Source organism: Chinchilla lanigera, unplaced genomic scaffold, assembly GCF_000276665.1.
Source record: "Chinchilla lanigera isolate Chin_1 unplaced genomic scaffold, ChiLan1.0 scaffold00048, whole genome shotgun sequence".
NCBI classification, from domain to species: domain Eukaryota; kingdom Metazoa; phylum Chordata; class Mammalia; order Rodentia; family Chinchillidae; genus Chinchilla; species Chinchilla lanigera.
Window position 1 is genome coordinate 7,973,485 of NW_004955449.1, and position 15,505 is coordinate 7,988,989.

A 15,505-nucleotide genomic window follows, 5' to 3' on the forward strand; every position below is an offset into this window, starting at 1 on the left:
CATATATACTTAATTGTTTGTATACTAAAGTTCTGAAATATTGAGTGAATGTTTAATTTATTCACAGGAAAACATTACATATCTAAATATTTATTGGCCACAATGACTTAGCATGTGATATAAATTCAATCAAATTCATGTTATATATTTTGATAATTTCTGTTACATTGAATAATAATATTGGATAACTTTATTTTCTGAACTAAACTCTGAATTTAATTGCCAAAACCTATACATAACAATTTGATAAAAATAGTACATGAGAAAGAAAACAAACAAAAAGGTTCTAGTGACAAAATACACTAAGTAAAACTACTTGAATTTTTACATGCTGATAAGCTGACTTGGCATAAATCTTCTTGGCTAGTGTTTTTTGAAACAGAGAAAATCAAATATTGATATTAAATATGCTTTAATTAATTTGTGCTGTCAGAGTCAGCCAATAAGAATCATTTTGTTTAAATATTTTTACCCACCAAGAGAAAGCCATTATAAAGGCTTGTTATTGTGAATATTTTGACCAATAGCAGAGAAGTTCTTGGCATTCTTTCTATCAACAATTTTTCCACTGTCTAACCTCAAAATCCATGCTAATGATTTTTGTTTGGGTGTGTGGGACTGAGTCTCATTCACATGGAAACCTACTGCCTTTTTTCTTCAGTTTCTTGGTGACATATTGCTTACTAAGATGTAAAGATTTGAGCCTATCACCTAATTCTTGGGTTTTTATTAGATATGCTACTTAACACTGGTTTTTATAGCAATTGGCACAATATAAAGTATTAATACATGTAAGTTCCCTTAATATTTTTCCATTGAATTATGTACAGTTTAAGACTTCAAGTTTCACAGAATGTACGCAGTTACAATTAATTTCTAGTTCCCTTCCTTATTTTAAAGTAATTTTGTTTAAATAACCTGCTTTTAAATGAGATTTTATATTGAAGCTGTTCATAACTAATACTATTAACAAACTTCTCAGCCTGATAAGAAGCCAATAGAGGCTAGAAGATTTCATTTAATACTAAAGGTGTTCATAATTCTTTACTGAAATTATAAAAAGATTTCATCTGTTTACTTCATTCCTTATGTAGAATTCAATATCATTGCCATTTTTTAATGTATGCTGCATTACAATAAAAGTACTATGAATTTAATGTGCTGTCTTCTAGGTTCTAAGTCAATCTCTAAAAATTAACACTTTAGTTTAAACCTGTAATTTTAATACAAATTTATGGATTCTCAAGTCAGTTTAACTAGAATGTGTATTTCCACATTTTAGCATGTGCATTTCCTTGAACTATTCTACAAAAAATAAAACTGTAATTTTAATAAGAGAAGCATATGCTGCAATAACTAATACTTTTACATACTTTTATGTTCAACATTTGAAAATGAAATATGAACTCTTCCATGCTGTCTTGCTCTACTCCTTTATTTAAAAAAAGTATTAAGAAAATTTCACAGAGTTTTGCTATAATTACTGTATGTATTTTCTCTAAAAATTCCTGTGTATTTGTGGACATCATGTCTGATCATAAAATTCTGGGGGGAAACTTGTGTTATGATCAGTTATATGATCATAATCACAATGAATTCATTGCTCCCATATGTAAGTCTGTCATGTTTAATTTCATTGAATCTTTATTTCAGAATTTGCATGTGTGCTTCTGTTAGTACTTTCTTGATTTTATAAATAATACTTTACCATCTTTTCTACTATTTTAGACTAAAATGGATGGCGTTGGTATGGTCTCTCACATATTGATTACAATACAATGTATCACTTTTTTGGTCTTTAAAGAACTTCTATCTATATCATCTTAATGTTTGGAATTTAAAAAAAAAAAAAACCCTTAACTATTTAAAAGCTTTTTATGTCAAGTGACTTTTTAATTACCCAGTGTTGGCAATACAGCACTTGTTTATTATTGCTACTGGAGGCATGACTATCCAAAACTAATAATTGTTGTAAAAATTTATATTAAGGTATAATGATAAAATGTGGCCACTACTATAAAATACTACTATTTGCCAATCTTTTCCGAAAACTTGTTAGCATCTTAAAAGTAAATTTTATTTCTCACAGGATATGTAGATAGAATGATCAAGTGCAGATGCATTGTAAGGTTACTTGACCTTAACATGTGTTTATACATTTTTATGGCCATCATACAGTTACACTTCGTTCATAACATTTTGCATGACTTTTTATTAAGTTAGATTGTAGGACAAGATCTGAGTAAACCCTAAGTGACATGTCTGGTGGGGGGGGGTGAATTCCTTTTTAGAGATTGCACCGATCAAGCTCCTCTGAGTGCAGCACAGTTGTTAACCCTGTGCCTGGAGAAGAAGAAGCAGAGTCTGAACCCACGAATTCAGACGAACCAGAAGCCTGCTTTACAGATGGTAAGAGAAAACTAAACACATTTATTCCTGTCTTTTGAGTTTTGTTTTAATATGTAATGCTATCTAGAAGTATTACTTTCCTGTCACTGGGGAAAATACATCATGCCCACAACTTAAAGGAGGAGAGGTTTAGTTTGGGTCACAGTTTCAGTGTATGGATTTCTGGCTCGAAAGCAGATATGGTGGAAGGGGATGGTAGCCAACAAAAGAGAGAGAAGCGGGGAAGAATACATCCTTCTAAGTAATGCCCTCAGCGATGGCACTTTAGATTTAAACCTTAACAGAGTTATTCACCAGCAAGCCAAAGGCCTCCATTCCATGGTGATTCAGCTGTGGCTGTATGACTAAGGAGAGTCATTGTCTCTAAACATCAGTTTCCATGCTTATTATACTCTACTAATGATAATTTCTATTTTTTTTTATTTTAAAGAGTAAAAGAAGGATAACATAATAATAGGGGGGCTTACCACATTGCAGACAAAGTAGTAGGAAATTATCAATGGTTATTATTTTACATATTGCTATCTACAAGATAGTTTCTCAGGAAAACAGACAAATAATAGTGAGTTACAGACAAAAGAGGTAGGAGATTATCATTAGTTGCTGTACTATACTTTGGTATCTTCAAAGTGGATTCTAAAGAAAATAAATAGAGTTATACATGAGTGACCAACTGAATATTCATTGACTATTCTCAATGGTTGTTGTAGGAAATACATAATAATAAACATGCATCCATTTACAAAATAGGATAGGAACAATACAAATATTACAGAGTTATGGATAGATTAGTAGGAAAATATCAATGGCTGCTGTAATACATGGTATCTTCAAAGTGGTTTCTCAGGAAGACAGAGATATGCAAGAAGGATCTAACAAGTACTTATAGCCTAAGGATTGTCAAAAATAGCATATTGCCTCCTCACCGGTGACTCCTGTCACTGAAGTGTGACAGCTGGAAGGAAGGCCAGGATTGAAAAGAAGGACCAAGAGACTTGCACCTGTGTCTAGCAATAGGTTGTTTTCTTGTTCCTCCATAGTCATGATTACCCGGGGCTCCTCCATGGAGGTGACAGTCTGGCCAGAGGGAGAAGGCAGAGTATGCCCCGGGCCCCCTCATTCCTGTTAGACTAACTGGTAGGATGGGTATCAGCTCTGGGGCCACAGCTTCAGAGGGCAGACTGATCTCTAGTGGTCACCTTTGCATTCAGGGCATAGCCCAGGGAGCCTCTTAGGGCAGTTCTTCTGGAGGTGGCCTGGCTTTTAACAGTGGTAGCAGATGAATGCAGTCATTGAGTTCTTCTTGGGGCCCCGGGAATCAGCCTTGGGTTCTGTTTCTCTTAGTGCTGCAGCAAAAGCCCCTGCTTTTTCTCGGTCTCTTTGTTTTCTCTCCTTGGCCTCCTCCTAGTCATGGCTATAGAATACTGAGGAGGCAATTCTTACTAGCATCTCAAGTGAGCCATCTGGGGTGAAAGTCATTCTTTGTAGCCTTTTCTCTCCAGCCCCCCATTACATTGGAAATTCACAACCAGTTAGTGTCCTCTCCCCAACCGTCAGCACAGGCAGCAGGAATCTTGCTGCAGACCTCTATGGAGCTCCATGCACTCCTCTACAACAGCCTGTACTGTCAAGGGAAGAATGGCTTCCAGGAGGTATTCCCAGGTATTGCACAAGGTCCTCCTGGTTTACAGCTTCTGAATGGCTCTCATGACCCCAGTCCACAGGACCTCTGACTCTTTGGGCTTAGTCTGTATTCTCATGTTCTCCAAGTCCAGTGACTTCCTTGAGGGCTGGCGGTGGCTGGCTTGAGGGCCGGCATGCACGAGTGCGCACTGCCACGCAGCTTCCCGGGCACCAGGGCCCCTCCTCCCGGGTGCCTGCAAGGCTGGGGGTCAGCAAGGAGGCCTGCACTCCCCGCTGTGTGGCTTCTCAGGCACCGAGTCCCCTCCTCCCAGGCACCTGCGAGGCTAAGGGTCAGCTACTAATGATAATTTCTAATGGCAATGCATAATGCTATAAAGCACTTGCTACTGTAATATGTTCAGACTTCTCGTTTAAGATCCTTGATTCATATTCCTGACATCATGGAAGCACTGGAATACCAGATTATGAGATGGATGCCACTATTGCCTTTTTCATTAAACAATTGAATGTATTTTCTAATGCTTGGTCAAACTTTTTATACTGTTGACTACTATCTCAAAATTCTTCCTTTCCTTGGTTTCAGAGGCCATCCTGCTATTGTTCTTTTATTTCTTTGAGAGTTCTGAGATCCATCTCTCATTTATTTTCTACACATCCCATAAATAAAAAATATATCCCCACATTTCTGATCTGTGGCTATCTTTTCTTCTGAAGGCTTGAAATTTTTCATCCATATGTGGAACTTGTACAACCATTTCTGCACTAGTTCTGTCTCTGACTACAATATATCACTCGTTACATCCACCTATTATCTTAAATAATCTCGTTTAATAAGGTTACAATATAAATTTAGTGTGATCTCCCTCATGTAATCTATAGCTTTATCTTAATTAGTAACAACATGACCTATCCTGCCTCTCAAGCTAGAAATTTTGAGAAGCCCTCACTTCTAATCATTAATTCATTAGAAACACTTGGAATAGGGGCCAGGTGCTCCAGAGGAGTCCACTGTAGGCTAAAATATGAGAAACCTGGATGTACAAGATAAAATCTGAAGATCTGTAACTTGCCATGTAAATCCCATTACAGTTAGCATAAATCTATTTTTTAACAGTAACCTCTCCTATTCCTTTTTAGTGTGTGTCATTTTTTTTTTGTTTTAAAGAAAATAATACAAAAAAAGAACAATAGCAAAATACAAAGAACACAAAGCAAGGACATTAAAAATGATACAGGCTTTCAAACCAAATGACAGAGATTAACAGTGGTTGTTATATTATATATTGTTACATTCAATGAAGTTGCTTAGATTACCTGCTGTAAGAATAGAAGATTAGGGCTAGGGATGTAGCTAGTGGCAAAAGTGCCTGCCTGGAAAGTGCAAGGTTCTGAGTTTGATTCCTGGTACCAAAAAAAAAAAAAAAACAAAATAGAAGATTGATCAAATCATTAACAGCAATAAGAAAGTAATAATTTAAAAGAACATTAGAGACAATACATAGTGTCACTAGGCAGGATTGTAGGAATTCACCAGTGTATGTTATATTGCAAATGTTGTCATCACATAAGTTGCTCAGATTACTAGTGTGTGTCATATTAAACTTCGTAGTATTCCTGGAATTTACAGGAATTTTATTCAAAGTCAAAGTAGCAAATTTGGGTATGACCTAGGAAAGCTGGGAATTTACAGGAATTCTATTCAAAGTCAAAGTAGCAAATTTGGGTTTGACCTAGCATTAGCTGAAGAATTATTGATTCATCTAAGTAAAACACACAAACCTAAAATAGGATTAATGTGTAACACAATGGCATGGAATATAAACTTTGATCCTAATAAACAATGAATTTTACTTGTATTGTTACTAACCATCCCTGAGACTGTAAATATGATTTTAAGTCTGGGACTCAGATGCCTCACCTATAAAATGGAGATAATAACACTCATATCATGGAAATGGTGAGATCAAATAAACTGATACTTATACATTAATTAGCACAATACCTAGCTTCCTTTTCTTTCTACTTTTATTGCTGTTTTTTCTGGTTTTTTGCTTAACAGTTCTATGTAGAGGTTGTGCTAGCATTGATTCTAATGGCACACTATCTGCTTATGGGCTTAATGCGAGCATTATTTTCACAGGAATCATTGATTGGCTTTTAGTCTCGAAGATCTTCCTGAGAGAGTTTCTAAAACACTCATGTATTAAGCAAAGTGATTGGACAAATAAAATTTCTACAAACTACCATGAGTGCATGGATTTTTCTTTAAATATGCACCTATTTTTTATTTTATATCAGAAATATTATTTTATACCAGAGTAGAACACCTGGTTGACATAAGTTTTGTGTTTTCTGAAATTAATGCTATAAGCAAAGGCCATGGAATTGTCCTCTAAGTGTTCAGGTTAGAAATATTTAAGATTTTCATCCAAATACATGGCCCACTTTTCAAAAAGTGCTGAGCAGTCTGTAACATTATATTTGTTATATTACCAACATTTCCCCTACACATTTTATGAATACTTCTTACTTAAAGCTTACTAGAACTAGAAAGAAGTCAGGCTTGACAAAGAAATTAAGGCTCCAAATCAAAATAGGGTGCTAATAAAATCTTCAAACTTTCTTCAGATAGTACCAGCGCTATATGATACTGAGATAGAACTTTACAGAAGTTGTTTTAATCCTATCAAATATTAGTGAAAATACTTTTGTAATTGGTTTGAGATTCTCATAGTTTATATAGTGAGGCCAGTGTAAGGTAAGTTATGAAAACATTTTCATGTGGACCTTGTCCTGAACCTTTGAAAAAATGACTGAGGGAACATATCTCTGAAGCACATTGCTTTGATTTGTTCCACTGGAGACTTTATACAGTCACCACACATGATGGTTTAAGAGACTTCACCTGATAAATTTAACAAAGCAGCCAATTCACTCTAACTTTCTACTACTTCTTCATTTCATCACTGAATGAAGAAATAATCATTAAACACATTCTATAGTCATGTACAGTTCTTGATACTGGAAGAAGATAGTGATAAGCAAAACCAAATAAACAACAAGTTAAAACACAGACCATAGTGTTCTTTATCCAAATTAACAGGTAAATATGGAAAAGATAAAAGTAAAGGTCGAGTACTAAGGATGAGGGGAGGAAGGACGGAGGGAGGAGCTTACTATCATATAAACATGGTGGCTCAAGAAGGCCTTTTGTAGTGTGGCATCTCACCAAAACCTGAAGAAAACAGAAGTGGGCCATACAAATATGTGAAGGAAAATTATTTCAGGCAAAGTAGAAAAGGTACTACTGAGAGGTGGAGGTATTTATAACATTTGAGGGAAGATCAGGAGTCCCGGTATGTATGATCCAGATTGAGAGACAGGGAGGGTGATAAAAGTTGAGGTCAGGTCTATAGTAGAGTCCAGACCATAAGAGCTTTGAAGAATAGCACTGAAATCTGATTTATAAGTTTCATAGCTTGTAAGTTTAAGAGTGGCTGGCAGAAATCTGAGTGATGTCTTGAATTTTTCCAGAGTAAACCAGATGAGAGATGATAGGGCTTAGACTGGTGTGGTATAATGGGGCTTGTTGAAATATGAGGATATTTTGAAGTTAGAGCTGAAAGGATTCAATGGTGCATTAGATATGAGGTCTACAAATTAGAAACCTGGAAACTAAAACTTGGAGAGTAGTAAGATTTTCAGGATGGGAAATTGTGAACTTGCTCACTTACATTGGAAATGACTTACAAGTTCATTTTTTACCTGCCAGACCTGTTCAGAGTAGTATTTGGCTTGCAGAGATTTTTGTTATCTGAAAGGCAGCAAAAGTATCAAAGGAAGGATAAGAAATAGTGAAATTGGAATATTGTAATTTCACTAAAGATAAATGGTAAAATGATTTTGATGTTCATTACCTCACTTTCAGTGATCCTCTTCAGTTCATAACTCTCACCTTACTATGTGTTTTATGGGTTGCATTTCATCTTCTACCTCATTCCATTTTCTTCTCCTTTTGTGCCACGTCTTCCTTAGCTATGTTCTATTATTTTGTAATTCAAGATATCAAACATCTTCCCCAGGTCTCAAACTCTTTTCCATGTCATGATAGCCTGTATAATCATGAACACAACATGACCCTTTGATTCTACTCTTTTTTATAGTGGACAATCAGTAAGTTACAGGAATTTGAGTTCAATTAGTAAGTTAGAGAAGAACCTTTTTTCCATAAAATAATGTTCTTTTCTCCTAATTTGCTAGACAGAGAAAACTTATCTCCCAAAAAATGTTCTGAGCTCTTCAACTTCCTGTGAAAGTTCCTAACTTCAGTAATAGAACAAAGAATTCCTGCTTTTTTCTTTTTCCATTTGGAATGAAAGTGAATAAAACATTTGTTTTAGGAGATTTAGACATTTTCAAGAAACTGTGGGCAGCGCCGGGCGAGGCCAGAGAATCTGGGATCCCAGGCAGCTCACCACGGCTTCTGGCATCCAAAGCCCCTCTGGAAGGTGGCGGCAGGGGGCGAAGCTGGAGGATCTGGGACCCCAGGTAGCTCACCAATGCTTCCCAAATCCAAGGTCCCTCTGGTTTTACACATTTGAATTTGGTAATTAGAATGAATGATCTGAAAACAATATGCAGTATAAGAACCATGTTGAACTCCTACCATTTTGTATGTTGAAGCTTTGCATCATCGCCAATGTTTTTTTTTAATTTTTTTTTTTTTTACTTGTTACTGTCTTTGCTTGTTTGATCAATCTTCCATTCTTATGTATAATGGACTGAGCAACTTCGTTGAAGATAACAGCATGTAATATAGCAACCATTTTAAATTTCTATCATCTTGTCTTGAGGTCATGTATCATTTTTGATGTTTTTGTGTTGTTTTGATTTTGTCTTCATTGTTGTTTTGTCAGTTGTTTTTAATTTTTATTATAAAAAACTGGGAAAAGCTTCTTTTCCAAATCAGTTTTTATGCTAACTTTTCTGATCATTCTCTAATATTTTTATTAATTGGAGGTCTGTCTTTCAAGAGGCGAATAGACTCTTTTTTTCATTTAAGAGCATTGGTTTAACATGATGAAACCGAGCATAGAATTTATGTAATGTGTCATGAGAGCAAAGTAATGAAACCACCCAAAAGACATAGCATTTACCCACTGAGACTCATTAGAATTGTCTGAGAGTTTCTCAGTTCTGTTTACATTTAATTAGTAGTCTTTTTAAAGAGAGCCTGTGATAATATTGCTACCTAGTTCAGTCGGAGATCTCTTGAGCTATACCTTTGCATAAACGCCAGATAGGCGATTGAGCCCTCATGCCTCAAACTATGAGAGAAAAACTCTCCCAGGTGTGATAAATCCTGCAGGCAACACTTATGAAACTTCATCTTAGATAAAAAGTTTTCTTTTCTAAATACAATACACAGTACTTTTTCTTTCCTCAGCCATGAGAATGTTTCTCTTCCTTTTAAACACTGACAAAAATAAATCCTGGAAAGTGAAATTTTCCAAAGGATAATTTTCTTTCTGTTCTGCATTTGAACGTTGAATTTACAGAAACTCTAGTCTAAAGCTTCAAGGTTCTAGTTTTAAAATTCTATCTCAAGTTTTTACTTTTGTTTTATCCAAAAGAGATTACCTGGAAGTTAATTTTTACTTTATTTTTGATCCTATTTCTTTATCATTTTATGAAATGTTTTCCCATCAAAAAACATATGTAAGATAAAAGGTAACTATTTTAAGTGCAATGATTAAAAATCCAGCCAGGTCTAAGATCCTGTTAACTGTCCTTATCACTGGATAAATGAAGTTATATGTATATTTTCCATTCATTTGGTTTCTGTCTAATCTTTGTATCAGTTGTAGAATTCACATGGATATGATCTTTTCAATCATGACTATGTCCTCAGACAATAGTAATATTCCTTTCCTAGATATTAAGTCTTTTGAAAATAAATGAGCACATTAAGCCGTCTAAAGGACAGTAGAGAATGCTGTGAGCAGAAAGGGCATCACAGAATGTTTCAGACTTTTTGGAACTTAAAGCCTTCTGGAGAGAAAGGACAAGAACACATGAAATATATATGATAGCAAAAACCACCAGAGACTTTAATGGTGGCGGTGCAGTGCCAGGAGGTAGCTTGCCACACTTCCCTCTAGGAGGAAAACAAAGTGCTAGGAAATATCTCATACCAAGCAGATCGATGCACTGCTGTCACTTCAGAAACATGAAAAAAGCCGTAGGAGACATTTCTAACCGGAGGAATGCATCAAGAGAATTCTGCTTTTATTGTTTCAAGACATACAGCTTATTATTAATTACCTCATGTTTTTCCTTGAGCGGTTCAATATTTTTAATGGGATATATCATTTTAGAGAAAAAAGAATTAATTTTTTGAAGCCCCTAAAGTGAAAATTTCTGAAATAAATGTCAAAGCAGCAGCACTCCTTCTTCCTCTCCATCTCCTGCCTTCATCTGAAAGGAAGCATTTCATCACAAATTTTATAAGAGTGGAAGTATTTCTAGGGAATTTTTCAAAATTCCCCCTTTTCTTCCAAGAATTCTTGTCATTATTTAATCAACTTAAAATTTTTAAAATGTAATTTTTATGATTGCCCATCATGATCTCCCTGGGCTTCTCATATTGCTGAGTCTGTTCCCCTTTCCTCTGGAACAGTTCCTACACCCTGACCTCTGTTCCACCACAGCCTCTTGGGCCTATGTGTACATCTGTCATCACTCTTACCCTATCACCTCCAAGTTTTCTTTTCTTCTATCTCTTCCAGTGGTGTGCAGGTTTAGCAACTGGTAATCCAAGAAAAAGGAAGTATGCATGCATACATCATTTTTTATAAATGTTGCTGATATGAGCAAGGTGTGGCACATAACATCAATAATAACATTACTTATAACATAGTTTGATATGCATTACATGTATCTAATTATTTCTTCTGGAATGCTTTTGTTGAATTTTACCAAACTTTTATATTTATAAACAACCTGTAATTGCAATTGATGAGCCTATAGCTTTTAACATCGAGGTTGGTTGGTATTTTCATTTATATTAGTCAGTATAATAAGAAGGAAATAAGGAAACTGTCATAACTACACATGTGCCTTAATGATGCAGGCAATTTTTTGCTAAAAGGATTATAGCGTTTGAATAATGAAATAATTTGTTAGTTATTTGCACTATTCATAGTATAATGGCTATGAACATGGCATAGTTTTACTGCGTATCTACTTTAACATTTTCCCCATCCTTTTATCTCAAAAATATCTTACATTATTTAGTGAAAATGCCTGCTTTCAGAATAACTATTGTGATGGTGGTGTTCAGAAAAGATTCATAGTAGCAGAAGAGTGTAACGCATTTCCATCACCCAGATAGAGTAGGCATAGATTTACTCAAGAGTATAGATGTGGATGAAGTAGGGCACATTAACTAGAAAAAAATGAGGTTTTAGTATTTATTTCCTTCTTATAGTACATTATTGAATACTAAATTCATGTAATTTAATTTCAAATAATGGCTGCATTAAACATCAGACTAGAAAAACTTCCTGACAACTTAATATGAGTAAACATTAAATAGTTTGGTCTGGTTTTTGCACACCACTGAATTTTGTCCTGTGATATTGTAGTTCCAGAATGTTCTGGACTTGACTCCTTTCTCATTATCCTAAATACTTCATTTGTATGACTTTAAAAACCTTCCTGACCTCAGATGACACATGCATGCTAATGATTTTTGCATTTTTCTTTTCTAGCCACATGTTTTCTCCTGACTTTCAGAGTCACATCTCCAAATGTCTACAGAGCATCTGTGTTCAGAAATTTTGCAACCATTTCAAATTCATCAGCTCCCAAGTCAGCCCCTACTTTGATGGCCGTCAGTTCACTGCTGACACTAGTCACCACATCCTGCTGATTTTACCTGAAAGATAGGTCTATAATCCGTTCATGCTTTAGCTCCTAACTGAAATTAGCCTAATCTGTCTCACTTGACAGGGGTACTGTATCAGAACGCTAAATGCTTCCTACCCTTCTACCCTATCTGCACACACTATTTAAATTGCAACCTCCCTATTCCTTCTCTGCTTACAACCTCTGACTCCTCACCTCTAGGACATCCTAGACCTTATTTCTCACCATTGCCTCTCATGTACATCCTGCTCTTATCATCACTAGGAACCAGTTGTAATTCATGTACATTACGCCTTTTGTTGCCTTTTTAACCTGGAATTCTCAGACATTTTTGTTACTGATACTTTGATTCAGTTCAATCTCCACCTTTCCCAAGAAGCCGTCTCTGTGTTCTTGTCGATAAACCTGCCAGGTTAAGTGAGTTTCCTCCCATGCCACAAAAATTTGTCATTTTCATTGCCTTTTCCAGTTGTAATCATTTATTTCTGTTTCTATCTACTTGACCAAAAACAAAAATAAATTCCCTGAGGAGAGAAAACTACATACAAGCCTGAATTCATTGAAAATATTTAATAAGTGCTTAATGGACAAATGATTAAATGAATTAATGCATAACCACAACACTAAGTAAAATTTTCCTCACTTTTTCATAGCAATATGTTTTATACCTAGAAGTCCCAGGTCAGAATTTTTTTAACTTAGAGCACTCAAAACAGTTTCATTTGTATCTTTTAAGGAAGATGTATTTCTCCTGAACTTAATTTTGGGACCTTCTACTAATTTTCATAATATTATTTAGGAGGACATTTTTCAGAAAGTTTTTAATAGAGGAGTAGAAGCATCTCAAATCATACTCTAGCTCCACATGCAGGAAGAAAATCTGTTAGCAAAGAAAGTGTCAAAATGCATTTTGCCCTGAATTTTGATCATTGATTCATTCATTCATTTGTTCATTAAATAATAGTGGTTTAAGCAATGCACATGTGATTGAGGAGAAATCAGGGGATAGTACCAGACAATAACACACTCCAAATTAAAAATAACCAGACAATGTTAGGACAAAACAAAGGAATTAGAAGATGAAAGAAGATAACAACCAAATTGAATCTATCTGAAATAGCAGGGAAAGGTATTAGAAATTGTATGCCTGCAGGATTATCACAGAGAAAACTTTCCATTGAATAATGTATTTTAAGGATTTTGTTTATCCTGAGCATTAAGATTTTACATTTGAGTCTTTCTTGACAGGATGTGTTCGGAGATTCCCATGCTGCCAGGTTGACATAGAGTCGGGGAAAGGAAAGATCTGGTGGAACATCAGAAAAACCTGCTACAGGATAGTTGAACACAGTTGGTTTGAAAGTTTCATTGTTCTAATGATCCTGCTCAGCAGTGGAGCTCTGGTAAGTGATTTGACACCCAAGTCAATAAACTGGTTGTCAGTATTTTTAATAAGTAACCTGGAAGATAAGAAATATCATGATAGATTGTTTTACTTTAGGATTAATCCCTATGATTACCAAGGACAAATTTCAGATGAGATCAGTGAATATTTCCTGAGCATTCCTACATGCAAGGCATTATTCTTGCCATCCAGAATACAAGGACAGAAAGATCCAAGTACTGTTCTCAAGGCTAACAGAGTAACGGGAAGAGACAGGTCCAGACAGTGATTACAGAGCTGTGATGAGTTTGTAAGTGAAGTGTACACATAATGCTCCACAGCAAAGAGAACAACTATCGTCTTGTGATTTGGGAGTGGCAGGTAATGCTTTGCAAGGTCGAAAAACAATAAACATTTCTCAACCAGGAAAGTGGGCTGAGGTGAGCAAGTGCGCAGTGGTAAGGAAGCATAAAGCCACATGAAATATTGAGAAATTGTGTGCTACTAAGCTGTAGAGCACGCTGCGGGAGGAAAAGCAAGTACAAGTGGAGAGAGACATTGTGAGAAAGACATGTAGTCAGCTCATGAAGAAGCTTGTATGATTTTATAAAGCAGGTGACAGTTTCAGGATGAGATAGAAGGAATTTCTCATTCTTGTACAACGCTGACTCTATGTTAACCTGGCAGCATGGGCATCCTGGTTACATTACAGGATGCAACCTAGTTGCGTTACAGGTTCTGCTGTAAGGGTCTAAAAGAATATGGGAGCTAAACCCACCCTAAGATTTTTTTATTTGTCATCCTTTCCTGTTGACGTTAACAGAGAGGACCCATTAGAATCCAATAGGAGCCCAGATCCAGCTAGATGTGTTACTGAAAGTTTTATTATACTAAAACCAGATAGTTAAGAACTTTATAAATTAACTCACATTCTTCATTATTAATCTGGAATTTAATTTTCTCAACTCTAGGCTAACATGCTACACTGTTGTTATTTCAAAAATTCTGACAGAAGATATGAGATACTTAGGTCAGAGATAAAAGACTTCATTACTCGTGGTGCATAACGTAGCTTGACCTAAATCATGTTAGTGTTGGCTCCTCCATGCCCAGGCCCCAGGAGGACACACTACAGGGCTGGATGAATACTGCATAATTAGGTTAACATCATGGTTAAGAAACATTGAGCTTAAAGAAACCATCCTTTCATATCAAGCTGCAATCAACTCTTTGTTGTCCCAGAGGGAGACACTATCTCAACTCTCAAGGTTGCCTGGTGCAAATACAATCCTGAGGAACGGCCTGGGTGAAGAGCAGTCAGGGTCTGTCATTCTTCACATTCTTAGCAAAGGACAGATATGACTCTCTTCCCCACAGTGAATTCCCTGGAATGACAAAGCTCATCGCTCAGAAACAGACAGCTTAATAAGAAAAGCACTATTTGTCTTGTACAAGTAGGAAACTTAATATTGTCTACAATGTCTTGTATTTGCAATAATGAAAGTTTATTTCATGCTGAGTCATATATCTGAGAGGAGATTTTAAAAATTAAAAAAGCAGTAACTTGTTCAAACTGTCTAAAGAAGATGACACTTTGTTGGAAGGGCACTTTCCAAACTATAATTCAGAGCCTGTCCTATGACAAAGAAAAGCAAAAAAAAGGTTTCGAAAAGTTGGTGTTTTCACTCAGGGAGTTTGGCAATTCGATTTTTTTTTTTTTAATTTTAAAAATAAAAGGAGGAAAACATTAACAGACAGACAACCTTTTACAAAATAGCAAAAGAACAGTACAGGCAATAAAGAGTTACAAACAAAGTGGTAGGAAATTAGCAATGCTTGTTGTATTACACATTGATATCTTCAAAGTTGTTTCTCATGAAAACAGAGACATGCAGTATTGATCAATCAAGGACTCATCGACAGTTTCTTTCAGGAAAGAAATAGAAGACAGTACATCAACTATGTTAACTATCCTGTATATACATACATACAAAATTTTTCCTTCTTTCCCTTCTCTTTTCCCACATCCCAGTTGCCCTTTACCCTTGAGTGTTTTCCTATCATTTCATAATGTCTATCATACCTCCAAGTTTAAATTAACTCTTTCAGGTTTTACACTAGTGAGACAATGCAGTGCTT

At 35.6% G+C, this 15,505-nt stretch overlaps 1 protein-coding gene across 1 annotated transcript in view; it reads left to right on the forward strand.

Annotated features, from left to right (window-relative positions):
- Scn9a (sodium channel, voltage gated, type IX alpha subunit) overlaps nucleotides 1-15,505 on the forward strand; it is a 159,414-nt gene that overhangs the window by 115,329 nt on the left and 28,580 nt on the right. Inside the window, exons 18-19 of the mRNA XM_005393289.2 lie at nucleotides 2,292-2,409; nucleotides 13,231-13,385. Of these exons, the coding sequence (XP_005393346.1) occupies nucleotides 2,292-2,409; nucleotides 13,231-13,385 (273 nt within the window). The remainder of the gene's footprint in view (nucleotides 1-2,291; nucleotides 2,410-13,230; nucleotides 13,386-15,505) is intronic.